The sequence below is a fragment of the Sander vitreus genome, chromosome 21 (genome assembly GCF_031162955.1).
Source record: "Sander vitreus isolate 19-12246 chromosome 21, sanVit1, whole genome shotgun sequence".
In the NCBI taxonomy this organism is placed as follows: domain Eukaryota; kingdom Metazoa; phylum Chordata; class Actinopteri; order Perciformes; family Percidae; genus Sander; species Sander vitreus.
In genome coordinates, this window is record NC_135875.1 from 7,031,552 (window position 1) to 7,057,784 (window position 26,233).

Sequence of the window (26,233 nt, forward strand, 5' to 3'; positions counted from 1 at the left end):
CATCCTATACTATGACCTTTTTTTCACTTTTCACGATATGCTATACTTTGACATTTTCTGACATACTATACTATGACTTTTTTTATGACTTTTTTCCACCTTCTAAACAGTGACTTTTTTATGACTTTTTCGCACCTACTATACTATGACTTTTCATGACTTTTTTTGCAGTATTATACTTTGACATTTTCATGATTTCTTTCGACATACTATACTATGACCTTTTTATGACTTTTTTCGACATACTGTAGTATGACTTTTTATTACTTTTTTCCACATACTATACTATGACCTTTTCACCAGTTTTTTTCTGACATACTATACTATGACTTTTTTCGACATGCTATAGTATGACTTTTTATGACTTTTCACGACATGCTATAGTATGACCTTTTTATCACTTTTTCGACTTGCTATACTATACATTTTTATTACTTTTTTCGACTTAATACACATGCTATACTATTACTTTTGTCAACGTACTATACTATGAATTTTTTTCGACATACTATAATTTGACTTTTCATGATTTCTTCCAACATGCTATATTATGACTTTTGTATGACTTTTTTTCGGCATGATATACTAAGACCTTTTTATGACTTTTTTTGACATACTATACTATTATTGTTTTATGACTTTTTTAGACAAACTATGTTATGACATCTTGATGACTATTTTCGACATGACTTTTTCATGACTTTTTTAACATACTATACTATTACTTTTTTCAACATACTATACAGTATACTATTACTCTTTACTACATAATATACTAAGACTTTTAGACATAGTATACAATGACCTTTTTCAACATACTATACTATGACATTTTTTACTTTTTTCGACATGCTATACTTTGACTTTTTAATGACTTTTTACAACATACCATACTCTGACTTTTTTGACTTTTTTCCACATACTTTACTATGACTTTTTTTGATCACTTTTGTTGACATACCATATTATGACTTTTTTTGGCCTAATATACTATGACTTTTTTATGACATTTTATGACATGCTATACTACGTATGACATTTTTATGAATTTTTACGACATACTTTACTATAACTTTTTAGACATATACTATGACTTCTTTATGACTTTTTCTGACATATACAATGACTTTTTCGACATATTATACTTTACTATAGTATGACTTTTTTTCCCGATATACTATACTATGACTTTCTTCAACTTCTTTCGACATATACCATGAATAATCTTTTTTTTGTTACTTTTTTCAACATACTATACAATGACTTTGATGTAGGACAAACTGTATAAAGCTGAGCTCTATGTACCAAGATCTTCTCTGACGTCAGATTTGTGTTGTAATAAACGGATAATTTCAAGTAAGCACAACGGATGCTCATCGAGTTATTTATTTATTAATCTATGTGAAGATTGCCCTGAATTAAATTTTTCACATTACTATACTGTGATTTTTATACTTTTTTATGACATTTTCTGACATACTATACTATGACTTTTTTTTTTCCTGACATACTATATTGACTTTTTTTGAGCTACTATACTGACTTTTTTTTAATTACTTTTTTTGACATAATACGAATTCTTATTACTTATTTCAACATACAATACCATGACTTATATTATAACTTATTTCAACATACTTTACTAAGTATGTATTTATTCAAAATACTCACTACATATTAGAAATGTGCAGTCTGAGTCCATAAAAGTCAGCAGAAATGATTGTTCTTCCCACGTATGATTTGTAGCATTAGAGCAAATGTATAGCAAAGTAGCACAGTAAAGGTCCAAACACATTGATTTAATATTTGTACTAACTGATAATAGCCATGAAGGTAATTAGACCTGCACTTTATTCCAATTATTTTTGACAATGTCTCAGATTACATTAAAAAGGGTCTTTAATTTCACACACAACCTTTGATGCATAACAGATTCAGTTCCTGTAGAAATGAGCTTGTGCCTGTGTGGTTACAACAGTCATCTGGTCCTCAGGTGGGAACTTTAACTAGTTAGGCTACTGACACCCACCTGTCTGTTAAAGCCTTATTCTGCCACCTGCAAGTATCATCAGGTATTATTACATGATGGACCAATTAGTGATGCAGAGTTTTATGGGAAGCTCTGTTTGGGTCCTTCAGAACTTCAGTGAGGGTATACAGAAAAAAAAACTTGAATGGCGCATTACCCTGGAACGGGCCCCTTATTAAAATTTTGCTTACTTGTGTGGCTTTGTGTTATACGTTATATAATGAATACAGCCTGGAAAGACTACAGTAAGATATTGGGACATGAGGGACTTCCTAGTGGAAACCTGTCAAATGGACAAACCAACAGCAATAAAAAATAATTATGAATACAATTATGACTTTATCCAACAATTTCAGCAATTTATGTCATAGTTTGGAGTCGCCTCAGATCCCTAAGTAGATATCGCTTGAACCACACACTGTGGAAAGTAGTGTCCATCCAAACTGCAAGAAGAGTGAGAGTGAGGTTGGCTTGGGCAAAGGGACTTACCAAAATGGCTGCAGCCATTTTTGTGCTCTTTCCCATAATGCACATTAAGTCAGAAACCAATTAAAGCAAGCAACCACCAAACACTACATAAAGAAAAGCATTAATGAATGGCAGTTGGGGAACATCTCCTTTCTCAAATTAGTATCCTTTCTCCAACTGCAAGGATATTCTCTTCAAATCCCCAAACCACCCTCTGTGAAGTTCACAAATGAGGCAATTAAATTCAGGGTTTCAAACTCCTTTGAACTACACCTTATGTCTGAATCCTTTGTTATTTCAACTGTGTTCTCAAAGCTCATCAGGGCTATTTAGTATGTTGGGCTCCCCTTTTAACAGGGACCACCAGCTTGCTCTTTTCTGTCATTCATTTCCTGGGGGAAAGAGAGAGAAAGAGAGACAGAGGGAAATGATTTCTTCAGCAAGTGAAATGCCTCCTGTCTGTGATTCTTCTGTTGGAGGGAAATTTCCCATGTGTTTTCAAAAAAGAGATTAGCGCTCTGGACGTGCTTGTTCCAATTCCCTGTTCTGTCCTATCTCATCTAATCTCCTCTCTTCTCATGCCTCTGTGTTTAGTAGGTTAGCTCTGGATCAAGATGATGTGATCCAATTAGCATCAAACACCATCTGACAATGTACATCTGCTTCTGTCATGCAAATACTGTATGTGTCTATTAGTTCAGGTACTTCAAATTCCAACACATTGATCATGCCTTAAAAACATATAAGTATCACTTTATGTGCAGTCTGATAGGTTTAAAGGGCCAACTGAGTCAGTTTAGTCGACCAAGGAACATATGATGGGCTAATTAATTGTGGTTATCAGGGAGAATGGAGCAGGATAAAAAAAAAAGTCCTGAGGGGACATTTGTAACCAGATAAGAGGATTTCAAAGCATCTACACTGATCCAATGTATTGCTGCCTTGAGTAACACTAAGGTTATGTGGAATTTCATCAACTAATTATCCATAGACAGATCCTGCCTATGTGCTTACAAAATGCATTTATAAACGAAGCATTGCTGGAATTTTGTACTCACACTTATGTGCATGTTTTTCTTTGATGTTTTTATGATGTCATTAAAGGTGAGAAGCTTTTTTGTGAAATGGCATATACCCTGGATATTCAAAAGGTCCCATATCATGTTCATTTTCAGGTTCGTATTATACTTCTGTTTCTACTAGAACATGTTTACGTGCTTTGATGTTCAAAAAAATACTATTTTTCTCATACTGTGTGTCTGAATATAACTGTATTCACCCTGAAATGCTTTTTTTTTAGCACCTGTCTCTTTAAGACCCCCTCCTAAAAAGCTAAAGCGTGAATTATACTGGACGCAGCCCAGCTGGCGCATACAAATGTGACGTCATGGGATCGCCGTGACTATTTATACCCGCGCTGGTGCTTGCGACACTAGTTGCAGTCTTCTCCTGAACAGCGGTGGCGCTAATGAGCAAAGGCTACCGACGTTGCGCTTTCTACGGACTAGAAGAAGAAGAAAAAAACACCGGCAGAACTGGCTTCAGCATTGCCGTCAATGCTTTGATTTGATTGGATGACCTACTTCGTCGGATCAAGCCTTTCATTCACCATAAAAGAACTCATCTTAACCCAGTAAGTTTACTAGAGAGACTTGCAGTCACTCTGAGAGTCCTGGCATCCGGTTGTCGGCGAAACCGTTCAGGCCTTCCGTTTCCGCTTTGTCGACAGCTGGGCGCGCGCCGTGAATCGCAGGATATTACGTCATTTTGACGTCACGATGGGGCGCGCCACCTTGGATGCGTCCAGTACAATTCTCGCTTAAGTCTGCTTTGATTGGTCAGCAGACTTCTTCATCCGCTTCTACGCTCTTGCCATTGCAGCCGGGAAATGACTGTGACTGCACTATAGCTGCACTTTCTACCTATATATAGTTAGTTGTGACATCACAACTGTACAGAAGTCCTGATGGCTCGTTTAAAGGCACAGTTTCTAAATACAGGCTGTGTGCATATCTCTGTGGATTGACCGTTTTGATACTTTCACATTATTTATAAAGCACCTCAACCTGCTTTATAATCAATAAAGACATAGAAATCTCACTTTTTACAACATTAGACATATAACAAGTTCACTCTTTACCTGGAAATAATAATTAGAGATGCATGCGGAGTGAAAATAGTTTGCATTCTTTCATTTACTACTGGTATAGAATGATGGTGGGCTATACACCTGTACTTATAGAGCTGGAGTTACAGCCAGGTAACTTGTATTTCTCCTTGTCATTAGTTAATAGCCAACTACTGCTGTGTATTGGCGTGTTTAAGTTTCATTAACTGTGTTAGAGTGCTGATTGTGGTGAGGAGAGGGTTTGCAGTAAAATAGCTACAATGAGAGGCCATGTGGGTTGTGGCAAAAGGATCTTTTGGATTTTTGCTGAGGTCGCAATAAAATGAATGAGATGATTGCATTTTGAGAGCTATTGTTGGTCTGAATGTAGCTTTAGACTAGGTTACAATAGTCAATGATTTGAATTTTCCGATCAGTATTTTCATGTTTCACCTCCGCCCATCTACTCTGTACAGATCTCAATTGAGTACCAGAACTGCTAACATTCAAAAATAATTTATTTCAGAAATGTACTGTGATCATATATTCATTCAGATTCTGCATGATAAGCTTTTGTTGCGTACAATGAAATCACTCCACAGAAGAAGAAAAAAAGTAGATGACATTTTTTTTTCAGTTTTTTTTAAACTATGAAAACTAGGAACACACCACTGAGTCTTCACTATAGCGTTATGAGTCCGCCTGGCAGGTGGCTGGACGGTGCCAGCCCTCTGTGGCGTTACTCCAGGCAGGTTTACAGATGCTGCATGACAATCTCTTTAAAACCAGACACACAGTGAATGATCTGTAAAGCATACGCACAAGAAGTGTAATCACACGCACACATACACATGCACACACACGCATTAGCATTTGGGACAATACAGTCTCACCTCAATAGTACAGAGTGGTTGATTACAGAAAGAGAAAGAGGTGAGGCAATTCAATGACATCATCTCTTGGCGCAGGCTCATTGCTGCCTTGTGATTGTAAGCAGTGACAGAGAAGAGTTATAGAGAGGCAAAGTCCCTCCCCTTCCAGTGGACCACCATAGGGCCTTATTTCCCAAAAAACATGTAAGGTAGTGAATGGCGAAAGACAGATAATTATTTGATCCCGTTGGAATTGAGCCATAGATTACATTAATGATGTTCGTCAATTTAAAAGATAATTTTGCAATTCAAGAAAGTCTGTTTGTTGTAAAACTGTTGAAGTACAGTATAAGACTGTGAAAATACGTCTCTCTGAAGCTACGATGCCTGTGTTTCATACCGGGATGTAATGTTACTAACACGAGCAACAGGTCTTGCTCCTTCTTTCGCTTTTCTGCTGATAAAACTTTGCTGGATAAAACATCAGGTAAGATAATGCTACATGTGCTGTGAAACATAGCTTGCAAGCCGAGCAGCACAAAACTAAGTGGTAGTTTGACAAACCTACGAAAAACTGTGATTTTCTTTACTTGCAAAATATCTTTGAAATTGACCAGCATATGTGTAATTCATGGCTCAATTCAAATGGGATGAACAAATAATTTGTCTCTCCGTTCACTACCATACATATTTTTTTACGAAATAAGGTCCCATGGGGCTTTGCCTCTCAATACCAGCAGGGAAAAAAAACAACAAAATCTTATCAAAATCTCACCGTTAACATTTTAGCAGAACCAGCAGCTGTGCCAATATGTGACTGCTCCAGTCTACAGACAGTTTTGACCCTCTTAGGTTGAATTTCAAAGCATTTCAGTAGACATATGCAGAATGATACTGTGTAAATGTGAGCCAGCAAAGGGTGGAAATAAATATGGGTCGTGAATGCAAATTATTTCACAGCCCACATCTGTCAGGATTAAAAGAAGGCTCTCGAGGCCAGCCAAAAGGATGCCGCAATCAAGGGCACCATCAGCAGTTCAGTAACAATTGGTGCCAGATATCATAAATAAGTGTTTCTCTATCAAGGCATCTTTGATCCACTGAAACACACTCACAAAAAGACTTAAACACTTTCACTTTAACAGATATACACTCATTTCATATATCTGCAAGATCCTTCAGGCACGGCGCAGTCATTGACATTTGACCCGCCATGGCCAGTTTGCATGTTTTTTTATGTATTTGTGTGCTCTAGGCCAGAGAGCTGTTTCCTTGGAAACCAATGATTGTTTCACCAATGTCCGCTTAAATCTCTCCCGGCCAACACATTATTCCACATCCACGTCTGTCTTTTATCACTTCCTCTTTTTTGTTGTTTTTACATCCAGTTCATCCAGTCCAAACAAACACTTGTCCTTTCACTTCCACAATGTGGCTCCATCGTATTGTTATTTCATCTCCGTCTCCATCAGTGCAGACTCTGCATTGACTTGACTTTGTCTTTTAGGTTCATCTACTATATATATATATATATATATATATATATATATATATATATATATATATATATATATATATATATATATATATATATACTGTATATATATATATTTATATTTACGTGTGTGTCTGTGTGAGTGTGTGTGTATTTTTAAAGTTTATTGTGACTTTGTACAGAATCAAAGAGATTACCATTTGATTGTGTTCAAAGAAAAGTAACAAAATAAAGGAGGAAATATGCAAATAATTAAAATAGCAAAATAAAAATGAATAGATGATGCAGAGAGTATTTTATCAACTGGAGAGAAATCTACACTGGCACAATTCCACACATTAAACAATAAAAAAGTGCTCCAAAAAGTCTCTATAGTGTTGTTCCGCATGTATCCAGGCTGACTAAAGAAAAAGAACACGTAAAAAAGAAAGGAAAAGAAAATTAATTGAACGAAAGAAAGGAGTAAATGACTTGATTGAGTTGACTGCGCGTTTCTGTGTTCTCCTTCAACACAGGTTGGGTAGATATTTCCAGAAACTTTGATGTCCTTTTCAGCATTTTTCACACAAAGGAGGAGAAGCCAGCGATTGGGGCCCTCGAGCCAGGGGCTAGGCTGCTGGGGGGCCTGTAAAGGGTGCTGTGCTGGCTGGGGGGGTTGGAGCTCTGCTGGGAGGGGGTGGGAGTCCGGCTACCTTTGGGCCTGAACAGGCTGCCTTGGCCCTGGGGTGGGCCCTGGGGTGGGCACTGAGGCGGGCCCTGAGGCTGGCCTTGGGCTTGCTGAGGCTGGGGGCTAGGTGAACTGAGCTGGGGTGGCAGTGGAGGTAGAGGAGGCAGTGGCGGTGGGGCGCAGTGATCCGGGTCGCCCGACTCAGACTCAGTGTAGCTGTAGGCCTGTGCCCGGGATATGCCTTTCTGTTGGCGGCGCCAGGAGTTGTAGTAAGTGGGGTCGCTTATGTAGTGGTTGACGAAGGAGTGGGTCTTCTGTCGGTTAGGGTCCACCTCATACTCACTGTCGCTGCCCTGTGAAAAAAAGAAAATAAAGAAGAGATATTATCATGGAGTTAGCATGGGATGACTCTGTAGTGTTTCCATGTGGAGCAGTTAGAGATGCTGAGACTATAAATGTAAATGAACATGAAGTTATTGAATTATTCTGTGCAAAGTCATCAATTCACAATCATCCCTGTCAAACAACACACACACATGCACACACACTTACATTTACAACACAGCACAAGAACACAAAAATGGTCAAAAATGATCAAAGCATGGTTACGGAATGGATGACTTGTTACTGAAGCGTGCATTGTTAACGGACCATCAACACAAAATAGCAAAGGTCAGTTTATCTTCAGGACTTAATCAGTATGTTCAGGATCTAAAATCTTTGTATCCACACCACGCCAGGAAGGTTTGGTGTTGTGTAGCAGTGTACCACATAAAACCTGTAATGGGAATCTGAGGGAGAGGATTGGATGGGGACTAGCAATAGGAACTAGTCACCTATCAGGCTAAAAACATTCAAAGCAGGCAGCCACAGGAACCTCACCAAATGCAGTGGAAGTGTATGTAGGCCACCTGTCCCATATGAAAACACCAGCGCCTCCTATGGGTGAACAAAACAATGGTTTTACAGTACATCACCATAACAGAATGATTAAAATGGCCCAGTCATGATGATGATAATATCATACATATGTTAAACATATAGGTCCTCTGTGCCATTCTGGGTGAATGATGTGAACAGCTAAAAATAAAAAGCAACATAGGTTGTGCAGTGCATTGTCAAACATAGAAAGTGTGATTTGGGGAGTTAATTGGTAATTCTTTAAATCAGTTTGAATTCCCTTCAAGCCATCTGTACAGAAATGACAATAATCCTCAGCACATTCTTGTCACTGACACTCCACCTTGCTGCTGGCTGTGCTGGAAACGCTATTGTATTCACGTCAAGTAACATTCCATGGGTCAAACAAAAAGCAATGTGATCATTGAACACTCGCTTATGGTCAACTAATTGCCTTGAAAGCAAGCTGCCAATTGGCTAGCCAGCCTGTGATTAATCAGCGGGCCACAAATAACTAATGCACTGCCGACTTTGCCAAAATTGTCACTCAGGCTAAAGGCTGCTTGGAGTATGCATCAGGTGTATTACAAAAGTAAAGCAACAAAGGCTTATTCTTTTCAGAACCAAACATCGCAGAGATGGTGCTGATAATTGCGACTGTCTCAACGTTCTTGCTCACTCACTCCTCATATTATCATGTTCAATCTTCCTATACAGAAACATGGCTGTTGGCACACTCTCTAAGGATACACTCCAGAGCACAGCTCTTAAATACAGCACATATGTGATACATATGGCAGTAGGCTCGGATTTCCCTCAGCCTTCAACATGGTTCATGTCTCACATGCCAACCCCCTAAATAAAGACTTTTCCTTTTTAGTTGTCAGTAGAGTTTATAAATGTCCAAACAGACGATTCTTTTGTTGATTATCTTCCTTTTTTTTTTTTTTTTAAATCTTCTTTGGTTCTAAACAAAGGAAAATGATCCGCTCCCCCCCTACTCTTATTTTCCCGCAAACTAATCAAAGGCAGACATTGTGCACAGCAAGGTTTGGCTCAGAATTCTGTTCATCACAATAATCATACTTTTAAAAAAAACTTTCTTTTACATTGTTATTCCTCTCAAATAGGACAGTGGGGTGTGAGATGCATCAGTGGCTGTTGTGCTTGTTGTCCATTTGTAATATTGTTAGCCAGTTGTAAAACACTTGAGGCCAACCAGTGTTGAAAAGCATTCCAGTCATGCCAGCGTGTTTAGCAACACAACACAACACAACACAATAACAAGATCCATTCACAGTGGACCAACAAGACATGCTGAGCCACTTCAAGGGGCATTACCTCACGCTAAAAGAATTAACACTGCATTGAGAGATGAAACACCACTCCAGTGTGTGTGTGTGTGTGTGTGTGTGTGTGTGTGTGTGTGTGTGTGTGTGTGTGTGTGTGTATGTGTGTGGTAGTAGTGGGGAAAAGCGAGTGCAGACCAAGTGTTGACACAGTGAATTTCGTCCTACCCCTGCCTGGCTGTGAAGTCTGCACAACAGATGTTCTGACTCTTGAAATGTTCTATGTACAAGTATAAAGCAATCTGTCCCCCTTTTGCTTTATCACCAGTGCTTGACAATTTGCCTCTGGGACAGCATGGCCCATGAAACAGCTCCTTACAACTCACTACGAGCTAATTACTAGAGCTGAATGCTGTGAAAGAACCAGGCTTAAGGCATGAAATGCAGCATAGCACCTCAGCCTCAAGGGACCCACCATCTTCATTATGCACGGATATGTGTAAGACAGACACATAGTAGCCTGCCAGTGACAATCACTAAACATTTTTTTTTTTCCCATCGTTATGATGTTAAATTAAGCAGAGCAAGAGATAACGGCATCTCTCTAATTAACTGGTGAAACCTCTTGACAGTAGTTTGTTTTATCATCAGAATAATAAAGTTGCCCTGTGTTCCTGTTTACAAAATTGCTAACATCGTAGGAGGGAGAACAATGTGAGAGAGGGGAAAAATACAACAATGGATGTGCATTTAATATAGGCCAAAATTACCATTTGGTGTAGATAAATTGGCCTTTATCGGCAAATAGAGCAGGTGTTCGGACTATCTATCGCTTGAACTTTGACCTTTGACCTCAGTCTAGAGAGTTCAACTGAAAATGGCATACGCTGTCATATCAGCGTTTCTTGTTTGTCTATATTTATGCCTAGAGTTTTTCCGCAAAGCACCTTATAAAATAACTTTTAATTTGACTTTCCTTTGCTTTATATAATGGCATGAGACTGAAACTACAATCTCCTGGCAAGCAAGGCTCCCCCATCCCCCCAAAATTGACGCATACCCCAATATACGACAGAGTGGGTCAGTTCTTTGTCCTTGAGTTATGGATTATTGCAATGAGGAGGGGGAGAAAAAGGGGGCTGTCTATGTCACTCTCATTGATGAAGTGAACACAGCAGGAGTCCCCAGAGACAAAGGCAGTATATGTGGGGCTCGAGGGGGATTAAAAAGCCCACAGACATTCAGAGTACATACATGTTTGTGTGCTTTCAGCGATTTCTGTGTAGAAAAGAAAAGAAAAAATTAGAGTGGAGAAGAAATAGGAATAGGGATGTTTAGCAAACTGAAATGCCTGCTGCATCAAAGTAGAGTTGTATTTTGTCATCATCAAGGCTAGATATAGGCCTCTTTAGTAGCTCCAATCCTCTCTTAACTGCTTAATGTAACTATGATCACGGATTTGAGATTTTGTTGGGCATTAGTGCTGTCCCAGACTGGTGTACTTTGATGAGAGCAATGCAAGCATGTGCTTTCATCGCATTTCCCTACTGTTATTTTGTTTTTCTTTAATTTGTCACCCGTCTGTAGTTTAAGACTAAATAAGGCTAGTTTTCATCTCACAATTCCTCAATTCGCCCACAATTTCGGTCTCTATTCACTGTCCTCTGTCACGTACGCCTTAAAATTATTAAAAACAAAATGTAATTTATTTGCGGTCATAATTGGGTTATGACATCATACTTCAGACTGGGCCAGTGAAAACAAAGTTGTGCGTTGTCACGAGAGACAATCCAAACATTTCAGAAAGTATTCTCAGTTAAGCCCCAGCCAAAAAAGCAACAGTAGCCAGAGAGACAGGGAGTGGGAGGGTGGAAAAGGGTGAGACAGAGAGAGGCAGAAACGAAGGAAAGGGAGAGAAAGCATGTAACAGAAAGCAAGACATTTCATTTCTCTCCCACAGAATGCCACTCTCCAGAGAGAGCATGATCTACAATCCATCTCTGACTCAGAGATGAGATCATCTATTGTATCTTTCACTGGTTTCAGCCTTAAATGACACTCAAAGAAGAGTGCCACAGAGACAACCTTGCAATATGGGAAAGCCTATACTCTAAAGGAAAATAGTCAATATGGAACTACCAGCAGGGGAGCAGAGCACTAATGGTAGCCTTGTTGCCTTGCCAAGTCAATGTTAGCTTTCTCCAAATCCCCTCTTGAGGAGGAGTACAATAGTCAACTTATACCTGCTGGTGGAGCCCCCGGGGATTAAAGAGGACAGACAGCACAATGTCATACTGATAGCTCAGGGTTATCCGCTCAATAAAACTTCAAAGAGCATTCCTGGATTTTTCCGAAGCACCATTGGGTGCTGATATGGTGGCCTGTCAGGAGCATGGCAGAGGAGCCCTAGGGAAACAGGCAGGGCTCTGTGTGGTGTAGCCCAACGACGCCAACGGCAGCCCCTTGAATGTGCAGTTACGGCATTAAGGCCATGTTTGACAATACACAAGTGTGAACGGTAGATATGTCAGAGAGGTGGTGAAATGACGAAATGATTCATTTGAGGGGATGCTATCGTGCTGTGAAAGGTCCTGTCTGTAACGATTCATTGTAGGGATATTTTCATTTGATCTGGAAATAGGATTTAGGTCCAGATAAGGCCAGGTGGGGAGAGATTTCTGGCTGCGGAATTCACACTAGAGAGGTATCTAGCTGAGAGATGTTCCAAGATAATTTGAGAAATGCCTAGAGGGAGGAATTTGTAGATAAAAGAGAACACTAAAGGAAGCCTGAAAGCAACGGAATTCAGGAGAATCAAAACCAGACTGCAAGATGTTTCACCCAAACCACAGAGAGCCGGGGAGGGAGGCGACATAAACAAAAACAGAAACAACATATGAATAGAAGACATTTCAATTCAGATAAAAGAGCATGTGAAAATAAAGGAAAATCCCAAAATTAAATTGACTAAAGTCAGGAAATCAGAGACATGAAGGTGGGCGGTACACAGACAAACAGAGATAAAGTCACAATTTATCGATTGCACCCACTTACTGGGCAAAAGCAGTTTGGCTCAGCACATGGCAAACAGCACAACTTACACATTCTAGCAATACTTGTTCATCTATCAGTGCTGACAGGTCTGCTTGGAGCACTTTAAAAATTCAAGAGATTCAAAACTATGACATTTGACTACATGCACCGCTAATGAGGCTAGACTCTGCCACAGAAGAGGAGTGAATAGCCAATACAGTATTTAAGTTTCCCTCAGAGAGGATTTTTACTGACCTGACTTACATAGAATTCGGTAGGAAAGTTGGATAGACTGCCTGGCTGCAGTAGCAACTTCCAATACCTAACTATCTCTAAAATAAACTTTGCAGGGTGCATGTGCCCTTGCCATCTTACATAACAAGTGCTGTGGCTGAGTGCAGTGGCCTGTATCCCAGGTGGATGTTTGGAGAGTGACATTCTCCACAGGTCACTGCCTGGTCTAAAAACTGCTTTGCTGCCAGTGAGCAGAGTCATTAATCTCTCATCCCTCCTTGTGCATTACTGTAGGTTTATCTTATGAAATCTGCAGGCCGAATGCATTCAGGTGAATGACAGAGAAAGGACACAATGTGGACAGTATGAACCGACACAAAACACTGTACAGCTGACAATGCAAAGCTGAATTCCTGAGGAATTCAAGGAAACGACGGTGTGCACACACGGACAGGTACAAACAAGAAACAAATACAGACTAAATGCAGACAGACGAGGAACACTTTACATACAGAGACCATACATTATATAAAAAACAGAGTTGCTACTGTACCTGTGAGTCTGAGATTTCTGAGGGTTTTTCAGTCAGGCTGCTGCTCTCTGCAGGAATCAGGTCATTGTACTTTGTGCTGACATCCTCGTCTGAATAGTTAAGACTGCCTGGGCTGGGCCTAGGAGGAGATCTGGGCAAAGATAAAGAAAGACTATCAGAATACAGAATATTTCAGTTGGTTGTTGTCCTTAACCAGATCATTTTGTTGACCCTTACATTGTTCTTGTTTACCATTTAAAATCAATTTGAAATTTAAAGGATACTTCCAGTTTATTACAACTTGGGTTTTAAAAAAAAAAGTTGAACCAAACTAAACTTTTTCTGAAACGCTGCTGTGGCCAATCTAGGCCTGTCGCGATAGTCAATAAATCAATTAATCGCACGATAAAAAAAATGAGCTCGATAATTATTCCCATTTGCATGCTTGTTTGTTTTCCTTGTCTCTCTCTCTCTCTCTCTACCAAAGAGACTAGATGACCACTCTCGGTTCCTTAGCGTAACGAGGAGTGAACCCTCTTGTCAGTTGGTCTTTGTGTGGGGGGGGGCAGGACTCCTGGCGGAGAGAGAGACAGACAGACAGAGAAAACGCTAGTTGAGAGTTGGAGCAGGGTTTCCCGCAGCACTTTGCAGTTAAGGCGCCGTCAAAAAGTATATGAGCGATATCCGCCGTGTTACTCAGCGTCCTGTTTTCTCCCTTTCATTCCAAAGCACACAGTTGACAACCTGCAGGTGGAGACAGGCTCGGACATACACGCCGCTGTGGACTTGTCAGTCTCGCAAGTTTCAGGAAAGTGGCTGCACGTGTCCCACAATGCACAGAACATTAACCGGTACAAGCCTACAGCTGTCCGCGGATACGGAGTGCGGAAAGTGTGTCAGAGGCTCCCAGACGGTGAACTGAGACTCCGTTACCTGCTTGTCGGTCAACGGTTAATGATCGGTTATTTAATTTCATTGTGCTTTCTTTTGGAAGGCTGGCTGCCAGAAATCGCCACTTACTAGCTAATTAATTAGCCTGAAGTAAACGATAGCTATCAGTAAACAGAAGTGACGTGGTGGCTGGCGTCTGGTGTGCGCCAGTGTTTGTGTATGTGTATGTGTATGTGTGTGTGTGTGGGTGTGTGTGGGTGTGTATGTGTGTGTGTGTGTGTGGGTGTCGGCCCGTCCCCGCGAAGCTCCGACCTGCAGACAGCAGAGGAGCAGAAGAAAGTAGCTGCACCTTCGCCAAAATGAAGACAGAAAAACAGAACTATTTTGATACAAACATTTACTCTCCATGTGGCAGATAGCCACATAGATATAGATATAATGTATTAATTATATATTATTTAAATTTAATATTTAGGGTTTAATAAATAATTGTTAAATGTGGTACAGAGTCTGTAGTCTATCGCACAAACACTCGACGAATGCTGCAAACATTTGACAGCCAGTACGAATTGAATCACAAACGGCAATTCCACAACTACAACAGCGTGAAAGACGACATACTAAAAGAGATCAAAGACATATTGTAGATATTTAAAATGTCTTCCAGTTCCAGTGTTAAATATTCTTTAGAAATAAAAGGTTATTGATCTTTGAAAAGGTGTACCTGCATTATTATGCCATTATCATTATATTAGATGTCTCATCTAAAATGGTCTCAGAATGACCCTAATTTCTGGGACAATTTATCGTCCAGGCCTAGGCCAATCATTATAAGTGCAAACACACATTCCTGCTAGATTACTTTGTAACTTTAATGCCATATTTCTACTCTTCGCGTAAAATCCAGTCTCTTAGTATTAACAACTGCTGTGCAGGGCATGTCAGAAGCATTCACATTCACAGATCTGTTACTCAAATTGGACTTCCTGGATTGTATTTCATCGTCTCACAACACCTTAAGCTACACGCCCCCACAAATGCAGCCCCTTGATTTCGCTCTGAACACCCACCCTCTAACTGCTTGTGTTTCTTGCCCCTTTATTGTATTAATGTTGCTGTGTACCTAGATCTCAGTTTGGTGATTACAATGCTATCATAACCAATAGAAACTATGGCCAAAGTTATGCAAATAAGACCCATGTGTTTAAAAAAATATTTAATATTAATTTCATATTAAAGCAGTTTCTGACAAACGAGCAAATTAAGCTACCCAATGACTTTAGTACACCCTCACGCTCACTTAAGTCTGAGACAGTAAGCGCTTCATCTCAGGTTCAAATGTATCACTGTCTATCTGCGTGTGAAGGAGTTCAGCTTGATGAGAATCATGGGACACTCATGAGATGGCTCCCCGCATCCAGCCTCTCCGGGAAAGAATAATTCCCCCTGATTCAGTCCTTACTGTGGGCTGTGGAATGCCAAACCACTGGGCTCTTGTGACTGAATTATAAACTGAAATATTGTGCTGCTCAAGGGGTCATCTAACAAATGGCAGCCTCAGGCTTTGCTCTGGCAAATGTTATCAGAGCCTATGTGAATGATTGCATAGATTAAACTCTCAGTGGCTTCCTGCGGCTATCAAATATGTCATTCAGATTTATGTATAAAGAGTGTAAGTGATAGGACTGAAAGAGGATCATTGAAGAGGTACTGTAGTGTTAAGTGAGAATAGGGTCGAGGAGTGGTGTTGAGTGAACCTAAAAGATGAAAGAAAGAGAAAGAAAAAATGAGGGCAGAGAAAGATGAAATACTGGAAAAACATTTCCTAAAATGGTGTGCTCTAGTAGGGGTTCTTTAAGTAAATATGGGAGGAAAAAAAGCTCTTGGTGCCTAAGCTCCTCCGTACTTTCCACTGTCGCTGGTCCTGCTAAACAAACACCCATCTGTTTCTGCTGATTGGTGCTGGTTTGGCTGAGACTACTGGGACATACTGACTCCTGTTGACTTTCCAGGCCAGAGTGTCGGCCGCCAGTCGCAACTGCGGCACACACACACACACACACGCGCCGACTTCACACATCGAAACCACATTAGCATTTTTCTAAATAAATATAAGTTGAAAGCATTTAAAAAATGTTGTGGGTAAATTCCAGCAGTTTTCACAAGGGCTGGTATTTAGAGTGTGGTGTGGACAAACTGTAAAAATCCCTAGGGAAATCACATAGCAAGCTGTAATTCAATTATGCTCAATGAGTTATATTAAACTAGAGTTAATTCACTTAACTTGAGTGGAGGAGTGAAACGTGTACAACAGAGAGCTACTTATATACAATGTACTACAGGTCTGTTGATTTCTGTGATCTCTATGTGTATGTTTGAGGAAGTTCAACAGAGCGCAAGTGTCTCAATCTATGCAGACATATGACTTTGCTGACAACTTACAATATGGACACACATTTCTATATATCCCTATTTATCTTGTAAGGTGTGATAGAATAATGGAGAAGAGGGTGAATATTTACTTTGATTATTGAAAATAGATTCTTTAAAAAAAAGGCAAAAGGGAAGCCCGAGTAGACAAAGGTAAAAAAAAACAACTAGTTGAGCAAATTAAAAGCATAAGGAAAATCACTTGGCAATATTGACTCTTTGGAAACCAGATAGGCTAGCTGTGCTATGTAAGAGTACAGAAAAAAGTACATGCAGATCGGTGTATGTGTATTAACGCACATACATTTTTGGTCATACATGGTATGCATATCTCTCCTGTCCTACCTAAGGTATAAATGTAGATGCTGACTGGGCTTCACTGTATTAAGGACACACTTTCTTTACTTTTTCTTCTCTACTCTATTATAATTACTTTTTTTTGATTGGAATTTGCACTATTATACATACAGCTGTTAAAACATAATGGATTGGGGCTTATGAATGCAAGTACATTAATGACAATAAAGTAATTTTTGAATAGTAGTTGAGTACATTTTTGTCTATTGACTAATATCGACGAAAGCATTATTGAATACTTTAAAGTGATTGCCTAATCTAACGGGTGTCAGGTCGTCTTTGTAGCAAGTTAAAAACACCATTTACGACATTTTTTAAATAATGGCCATGTCAAATTTCCCCAGAGATCCAATTTTCTAAGATGCAGTCCAACTCAGAAAACATTACAACAAAGCTCTGAGTTTATCACAGCTCTGAGTTCCAGTCTGCACTTATTCCCAAAAGGATGATCCAGCGTAACTTTTACCAATTTCCATTTCTCAACAGTCCTTACAACACAGCCAAACAAAGAGCTGGAGCCAATATAAAGAAATGCTCTTGGGAGCCCACTGGGACATTATGACAAACTGCCTGTTTAAAAACACAGAGGAAGCTCAGCCCACTTTCACCTCTTCTCCTTGACTCTCATACACCGTTGAGTGAGGCGTGAATTATTTATCAGCTCTCTCACTTGGATAGAGAAGGGTCCACTTAATCCTCTCGCAGCAATATTCAGTAAGCAGTAACTGTCGGGTAAGAAAAGAGAACCAGGGGGTGAAATCAAATCTGCCCCCGGTCTATACTCATTATCAGGCTCTCCTCTTGCTACAATCGAGTGTAGGGACTCATTAACATGTCTGAAGTGTTCAAGAGCTTTGTCACTCAAGAGTGTTTTAAACCATGTTAATCTACACTGAATTACCTCACCAAGACCTCCTTAAACCCCAAACCAGTGTGTGAAAGTAAGTTTCAAACTACTGAAAGAGAATGATACAAAGCCATACAGGAATGATGCTTTTAACGCATCCCTTTTTATCATAACAGCAGTTAAACATTGATCTTCGGGATGTTGATCTCAACCCCGAAACATATCTAGACTCCTGTGTGTGAGTCCAAGCAGGAGTTTATGTGCTGTCTGGATGGATTTGGACTGCTAATGTCTTAAATAAACTGTAGGATCACACAACAATTGTTTATTTTTAACCAGAATCGACGATGTGCTGTGGAACAGACAGTTCAAGTGTATGTAGAACTGAAGTAAGTGTTACTATTCTTAGCTTCAATTTTAACCTTCTTACAGTGCTAAAAAGGCACATTGACAATATAAGTAGTGACATATTAAGTTGTCAGTCACTCAAAGTGAACTGCATTGGCTTTTTTGTCTTTTTGTTAATCTCTGGACATAACGATCACCAAACAGAGACAACCTCTGTATCCAAAATCAAACATAAATGGCTTTTGCTTTCTGACACAGCTCTGAATTAGAATGGATACAGTGGGATTAAGAACGTTTGATTTCTGATCCTGGTATCAGGCAGAGGACTGGGTATTCTGAGACCGGAGATCAAGATGTGGCATTAATCTATAATCGGGGGCTCAGGTGTTGGGATTTGGGTTCCTCCGCTGTGGGCTGAGTTCAAAGAGTGTTGAGTCTGAAAGTACATCTGTGCATTCTTTCACAGCTTTCCCCTCCAAGCCCAGAGACATAATAGGAACCTGCCTGGAAGCTCCTCAAATACCTTGAGCTGCTTTGATCTGTCCTCAAGGCCACACTCACATACAGAAGCACTCACCCCGAATTTTTCACACATTCTCATACACAAAACAATGTACTTTTCACAATATTGACATGCAGATTCGTGCACATATGCACACACAGAGGAGGCAAATTTCTTTCGGATTTAACATCGGAGTGCACCTGTCTCCTCCAAATCACATCTCTCAGTCAGTACCAAGACATAATGCTATAATATCCATATGAAATACAGTCACTGCTGACAAACCTCAACAACATGACTGCAGCTGTCTCAAAATCCACCTCTTGCAGAAACAGGTATTAATGATCTAATGCAAAGTGTACAGTCAAATCCAAAATAGTACTTATGACTCAGTCCCTGCTGTGTTCTTAGCACAGGTGTCAGTCAGAGTGATTGGCTTTAAACAAGGTCATGGTCTCAGCATGCTGCATGTCCTACAGCTGGGATTCACTGAAATACAGAAGCTAATTCAAAGGGAATCCGTAGTGAGTTTTTTTATAGGCTGGGTTTAAAAAGCAGGAAGACTGGATTTTAGTCCAAGTTGTCAGGAGAGCTGAAAATGTTTTCAGGCATGAGGTGAAGATTCCATGGATAACCCAATTATCTTACCATATGGTTATTTTATTTTGACTTTAAATTGAGCTTCTAGTTTACATAGCTGCGTATATCACTGACCTGGTGTAGACGCCGTTCTTTCGGCAGAAGGAGTTTTTCACAGACAGCCTTCGGTTGTTGAGTTCCAGAGTGGGGAAACGGCCTTCATCCAGGCTGATCATGTCTCCGTGGGTCAGAGCGTTACAGTTGGAGTTGTTACCTGGACATACGTACAGAGACACTGTGTGACCACAGGTCAGACGGACAGGTGAGTTAGTGTACGGGAGGGTGAATGGAACTAGACAATGACCTTTGTCAGTGGGTGAGTGAGTGAACAAAATTAGGAAGGATGAAAAATAGACAGACGATTGAAAATTAATGTTGCTAAATGTAAACATGGATGAATGAACCATTCGAAGAAAAATAATGGATGAGTGAATCATAGAGATGTTGTTATGTCTTTTAGGGCACGGCTCAAGTCCTAAAGGGCAAGTCCAAGTCTCCACAAGGAAATGATATTCAATGTCAATTGTTTGGCTTTCAGTTCTTACAATGCGGACCATTAAAATAACATGGCATTTGGATGTTTTACTTTCTAAAGCTGTGTATAGTGTTAATTGCATAGCTTTAAATACACAGGGTAAAACAAGGTGTGGCCAGGTGCTCTCTTTTAAAACAATCATGATTGTTTCGGGACATCAACAAGCGTCTTGAAAGACTGGACTTTTTTTGCTTTTAAGTTTTAAGTAAGTTCAAGAAAACTCAATAACTCATTTTTGTGACTTAATGCAATAGTTTATCATTTTGGGAAAATATGCTTATTTGCTGAGAGTTGCAAGAAAAGAGCAATACCACAAAATGTAGCTTGAGCCAGCAGCTGGTTAGCTTAGCTTAGCATTAAGACTGGAAACTTCTAGCCTGTGGTGTTAATTTGTGGATTTTGTTACCTTCAGACAGAGCAAGGCAAGCTGTTTTCCCTTGTTTTCAGTCTTTGTTGGCTAAGCTAACAGGCTGCTGGCTGTAGCCTTATATTGAACAGACAGAGATGAGAGTGGCATTAATCCTCTTATCTAACTCTCAGCACGAAAGCGAATAAGCCTATTTCCCAAAACGTGTTTGAACTATATCTTTAAGTCTGTCTCCCATTGCCAGACCTTCCTCCACAGTGCTGCGGAGGAGGGTCTGGCGAGTCCACACAGCATTCCGGGATGGGAGAAAAACGTGCTCTGGTCAATTGACATTTCTTTAAACCAATCACAATCGTCTTGGGTGGCGCTAAGCTCCGTACGGAGCAACGGTGCCGTTGCAAAATAGCCTCGGGAAGGAACTTGTTTTGGTGGAACGTGTACATTTAAAAGTTGTTTTAGTCGTGCAACAGAAAACTCAGATTGGACAGATAGTCTAGCTAGCTGTCTGGATTTACCCTGCAGAGATCTGAGGAGCAGTTAACCATAGTCCTCAGAAATCCACCGGAGTTTAAAATTCCAACAGAAAGGAAGCCCAAGATAACAGATATCCGGCCTAAATGAGTGAAATCCGGCAACGGAGCAATCCCGGATGTGGAACGTTGGGGATGTAGACTAAGTCTGACTGAACTCCAAATCTCAAGTCTTATCTCTACAGCTTTGTTTATTATACTGTGTTAAAAAAACACACTGAGAAGACAGGAACTTTCACAATGAGGTTAATAATACAAAAACTGTGATTCTAAAGCAATAAGTTAAGTTTCTTAAAGTTTTAAATAAACCACAGATATGTACCGCAATGGAAAACTTTACAGGTTATACAGTATATTAAACACAGAATCGAGAAACGTCTAAAGGTCTAATGACAAAAGACATTTCCTATAGAATGCAATATCACAAAGTTATGAGAACGAATGACACATATAAGAGTATGTGAATGTTTCTATGATTATATGTAAACTTATAGAAATGAAACGCATGCACGAAATATTTCAGAATTTGATAAATGAGTGTGCCTCCCTGTGTAAACGCTGTCTGTGGATCACACATGAATGGGCAATAACACAACTACTTTGCATCGACTCCCAAGTGTCCCTCATGATTAATCAAACCGCCAACACTATAAACTGAGAGTGACAGACCTGCCATGATGCTACAGTACATTCATGTTTGGAGGCGCCTTTGCTTGTAATGCTACAGGTTTTCACACTTTCAGCCAGGACCTCCGTGGTTGCTCCAGGGCTACTTGAGGTCAGTTGGTAGTTACGCAAACACACAGAAAAAGAAATAACACTGGGAAGGTCCAGTGGCCTGGGCCAGATTCCTAGAGGGGAATATGGAGGCTTTGAGAGCGTCTTTGTGTTATGGTAAGAAGGAACCCCTTGTTTTTCCTCTGTCAGTCAGAAAGATGGGCAGTGACCCGCAGGGACCCCCTCCCCTCCCCTGCCTGGCAGCTGAACAGCTATGGCAGGAGTGCTGAGCTGAGGGAAATACCCGCTGATGTCAGAGCTGCACTGAATGGACAAGTATGCCTCCCTACTGCTACTTCTCTCCTCTGCTTTTTTTTCTCTTGCTACTCATCAATTATCTGACTCATGCAAAATTAGAATATACCCTTTTCAAATAAGTTCACCGCTCGGTAATTGAAAACTGCAAATCATTAAATAACCTTATAAAGTGAGACTCTTTTATAAGAAGAAGTCAAGTCATCAGATTCTTGGCCCTCCATGCGACTGGGTTAGAAAGTAAAAGACCTCTATAACAGAAGTCTAGTTAGAAACTCTCCACTTAATTGTACTCACCTGATTCAGACTTCTTGGCATACTTCTTGCTCTGTCCTCTTATAATGAGGATGAAAACCAGCAGCAGGATGAAGATGAGCCCCACCAAAGCCACCACAACCAGGAACCACCACTCCTCGTAGAAAGGCGCCACTTTTTGTGCTGGACAAAACACATCCAATTGGAATTCATGGTTGTTAAAAACAACTAGCCATTTTTCTGTGATGTCTGAATAACCTTAGTCTGAAAATTGAAATTGTTATCAAAAATAAATAAATGAAAGCTCACCAGAGATAGAAGGAGAAGGTAGACTTGGGGAGCCATATCCGTAGTCGTTCACTCCAATTACCCTAAAGTCATAACTGACCCCTTGCTTCAGGATATCCATGTTGAACGTGTGTGATGTTACTTCCTTAGGGATGTCCTTGATTAGGATATCCCACAATCCCTCATCTGTAATGGAGTTTAAGTTGTAATTTTGGGTGAGTAATGGTCTGATGAGAAAATGAAACTTGTAAAACATTTAAACAACGTTTAACAGGTTGTTTATTTTCTTTGACATAAGGCTCCGGTCTGGCTGGTAGCTCCCAAGGGTAATTCATAATTCCTACAAATATTACACAATCCATCAATTGCACTGCTCCTGTAAAATTTACAGCACCCAAATCTACATCATAAACAGTCATACAGCTATATTTCAAATTAAGCAATGTTGCTCGCTTAGGAAATCCTGCCAGAGACCGTTTATTACACATCGCTGCTTGTAAACATCAATATAAGTTTGACTCTTTTAATGGCATACACAAACATAAACAAGCACCGGAGTTCATCTGTCATGTTGCTGACAAAAGTTAGAAAAGCTGACGTAATTTGATTTGAAGACAAAAACAAATCAATAAGTTATATGATACTGCAGAGAGTTATGGCCCCTGGCATATGGATATGAGAAGATGAAGGGGGAGGGGGTTGTGTGAGGTTGGTTTAACCATCTTCCTCGTCCCCTCGGCATTAACCTCTCGCTATATTTTAATGACAACAGTTTAGCTAATCCTTCTTAAAATCTAGGTACTAAAGGAGATTTTTTTACCTAAAAGTGGTGAAACACATCCCTCCTCGTGAGTCACCTACCATCCATCACCTTCTTAACCCTGCCAGGGCCTGTCAATCACAACTGAAACCTGAAGCCAATTGTCTCAACTGCAGCGCCACGATCAATAACCCATTAAAATACCAGTGAGACAGACTCTGGGGCAGCAGATGTTGACACTTTACACCACTTTCCTTAATCAAAGTATCAAGGAGGAAAACATAAGGCAAGGTTTACAAATTCATGACTAAAGTGGTGATCATCTGTGCCCTTATGTGGCACAAACCTGAAGGTCTGGCCTCGATCACGTAGCGCGTGATGGGAGCACGTCCTGGGTCCCCGCTGGTCCAGTGGATTGTCAGGGCCGAACCATAGCGCGTGATAAAGGGTTCTCCGGGGGGTCCTGGGGCTCCTGGAAATAATTATTAAGTGTTGAAGTGAAGTATTTAAAATGAGAATTAAAAAAGTTCCAATATTCATGAACAAAAATCCGGGCCACTACCTTCTCCAGGGCCGGTGGTGATGTTGGCCTCCACCTCAGGCCCGTAGATGAAAGTCTTGGCCCGGATGCGGAAGTTGTAGGTGATGCCGTCAGACAGGTCTTTGAGCTTCAACCAAAGAGGGCCGCTCCCCTTCACATCCACTGTCACTGTCTTACTGACGCCTGGGGGGGAGGGGGAGTGAAGACAGTCGGCACAGGCCACTGAAGACTCTAGATAAACGAACCACATTTAGAGCAGGTCTTACACAGGCCAGGCAATATGGGAGCACACTCAACACAGGTAAACACACGCAGTAATGGAATTAGTAGTGGAAAATATATTAACATTTTGGCAGTGTAGTCACGTATCATTTGTGATGATAATAGAAGATATATATATATATATATATATATATATATATATATTAAAAGGTTGCAATTACATGCAAGCTGTTAAGGTCAAGGAGATTTTGACCAGGTTGAAACAAAAAAATGAATATTCTAAAAAAAGTGTAATTATTATTCTAATAGATCTTGTCATGTGCACAAAGATTTAATAGAAGCCAGCAGACATTTTCAGCAGAGAAAAGTGTAATGCTATGAGAGCTCACCATCTAACGGTGTGCAGGGTTCATAGACCAGACGGTAGCCCTCAATTATGCCATTAGGAAAGGTGGGCTCGCCCCAGGACACATTGACTGAGGTGGTGGTCAGCTCACTGAAGTGGATAAAGCTGGGAGCACTGGGAGCTGGAACATTCAGAGGTCAAAGGTTAAAAAATGCATGGGAAATAATCTATAAACTAAGTATGCGTAAGGGATTTTGGAGGTTTTCCATTGAGAAATCTTTAGACATATGGCGGTAAAAGTGTGTGCATATGTGTGTGGGAGGCCATACAAACTTGTGGGATAGAGGGCTCATTACAGGGCCTGTAATAACGTTTAGATACAACTAAAAGATAACCATATAACAAATGGTCAGAATCCTAGATTTATTTTTTGTGAGTTAGTCTACATCATATTTGCTACATTATAAAGCTGTACAGAATAAGTTTGGACAGATTTTTAAGTACAATAAGATAACAATTTGTTAGCTTATCCTTCTGTAAATGATAACTATTATTACTACCTATGTTTGTAGTGGATGTAAAACAGCTCATGGAAACTTGCCTGCGGTAACCTAAAAAATAAAACTTGTTGGTCACCACCTACAGGCAAACAACATAATAACTGTGGAAATATTAACATATGCGCTACCTCTAGGCTGTGCTGAGTGTTACAGCAGCAGCAGTATGTATTTTTTTTTTTACAGCTACGGTTTCCTTTGCGTTTTTGGCAAAATTGAAAAAGTGCTGTAGCTTTTCTGACCAGATCCAGAACCGTAGTTCTAAAATTGTCGTTACTGCAGCTCTGCAACTGAACGATATTGGCTGAGCCTGGTTTCAGTGCTTTGCAGTGAGTCTGTGTCCTTGTTCACCAGCTGCCTTGATTAGGTCAACACTACCTTGAACAAATAGCAGCAGCACTGCGTCAATGAATAAACATGAACATTGGTAGAGCAATAAGAACAATAGTTGATGACTATCCAATCATCCCCCTACATGGAAGTATGACTACCATAGCTACCATAAAAATACATCAAACAGAATCGCCAAGCGGCAACAACATAATCAGAGATTAACGTATACATACAGTATGACCAGCATAACATACGTCAACAGAATTATTTAGTGGCAACAACATAATCAGAGATCAACATCAACATCATCCTACAAGTAGGCCAGAATATTCCCAACACAGCAAACTACCTCCTTTTAGTTTAGGAGTGAAATGGAATGAATTAATGTTAGTATCTGTTTGTCTTGACTGAGGGTGCTAAAAGCGGGTGCCAGAGGGTAGGGATTGACACTAGAGATGAAGAGGGTGGGTGTCATCAGACAGGGTGGAATTTGCCCTCTTCACCACCTGACTGTTATACAGATACACTGCTGGACACCTAATGTGTTGCTGCTTGTATTCACTATTTTAGCCAGTGAATTTTTTTCACAATCACAAGGGCAATTCTCAGCCTCCAGGCCCCATCACAGCTGACTGAGTCTGTGACACCACTGTGCTTAAAACCCAGTTTGCCCTGTTGTCTTTAAACTTGTCGAGCAGAAGTTGAGACGCTTGCAAAAGACAAAGCCCCTTTGTCTTCTAAAAAGATGGGATAAGTATCATCTGCCTCCTCCTGTGACGGTGTGACAGTGACCCATGAGAGAAAGCAAGAGGCTGTCGAACATGCTC

At 40.2% G+C, this 26,233-nt stretch overlaps 1 protein-coding gene across 6 annotated transcripts in view; it reads right to left on the reverse strand.

The window, feature by feature from the left end:
* Window positions 1-7,100: 7,100 nt before the first annotated feature.
* The window catches only part of sdk2b (sidekick cell adhesion molecule 2b), a 281,528-nt gene continuing 262,395 nt past the window's right edge, over window positions 7,101-26,233 (reverse strand). For 2 of the 6 annotated variants that reach the window (XM_078279512.1, XM_078279510.1), the window contains exons 38-46: window positions 24,560-24,697; window positions 23,970-24,179; window positions 23,754-23,879; window positions 22,669-22,833; window positions 22,402-22,542; window positions 19,716-19,854; window positions 13,648-13,777; window positions 8,521-8,577; window positions 7,101-7,991 (exon numbers count right to left, since the gene is read on the reverse strand). In XM_078279512.1, the coding sequence (XP_078135638.1) occupies window positions 7,533-7,991; window positions 8,521-8,577; window positions 13,648-13,777; window positions 19,716-19,854; window positions 22,402-22,542; window positions 22,669-22,833; window positions 23,754-23,879; window positions 23,970-24,179; window positions 24,560-24,697 (1,565 nt within the window). In that variant the 3' untranslated portion in view covers window positions 7,101-7,532. Of the gene's footprint in view, window positions 7,992-8,520; window positions 8,578-13,647; window positions 13,778-19,715; window positions 19,876-22,401; window positions 22,543-22,668; window positions 22,834-23,753; window positions 23,880-23,969; window positions 24,180-24,559; window positions 24,698-26,233 lie in introns of all 6 variants that reach the window. The other 4 variants (XM_078279509.1, XM_078279508.1, XM_078279514.1 and 1 more) reach the window with 3 other exon arrangements.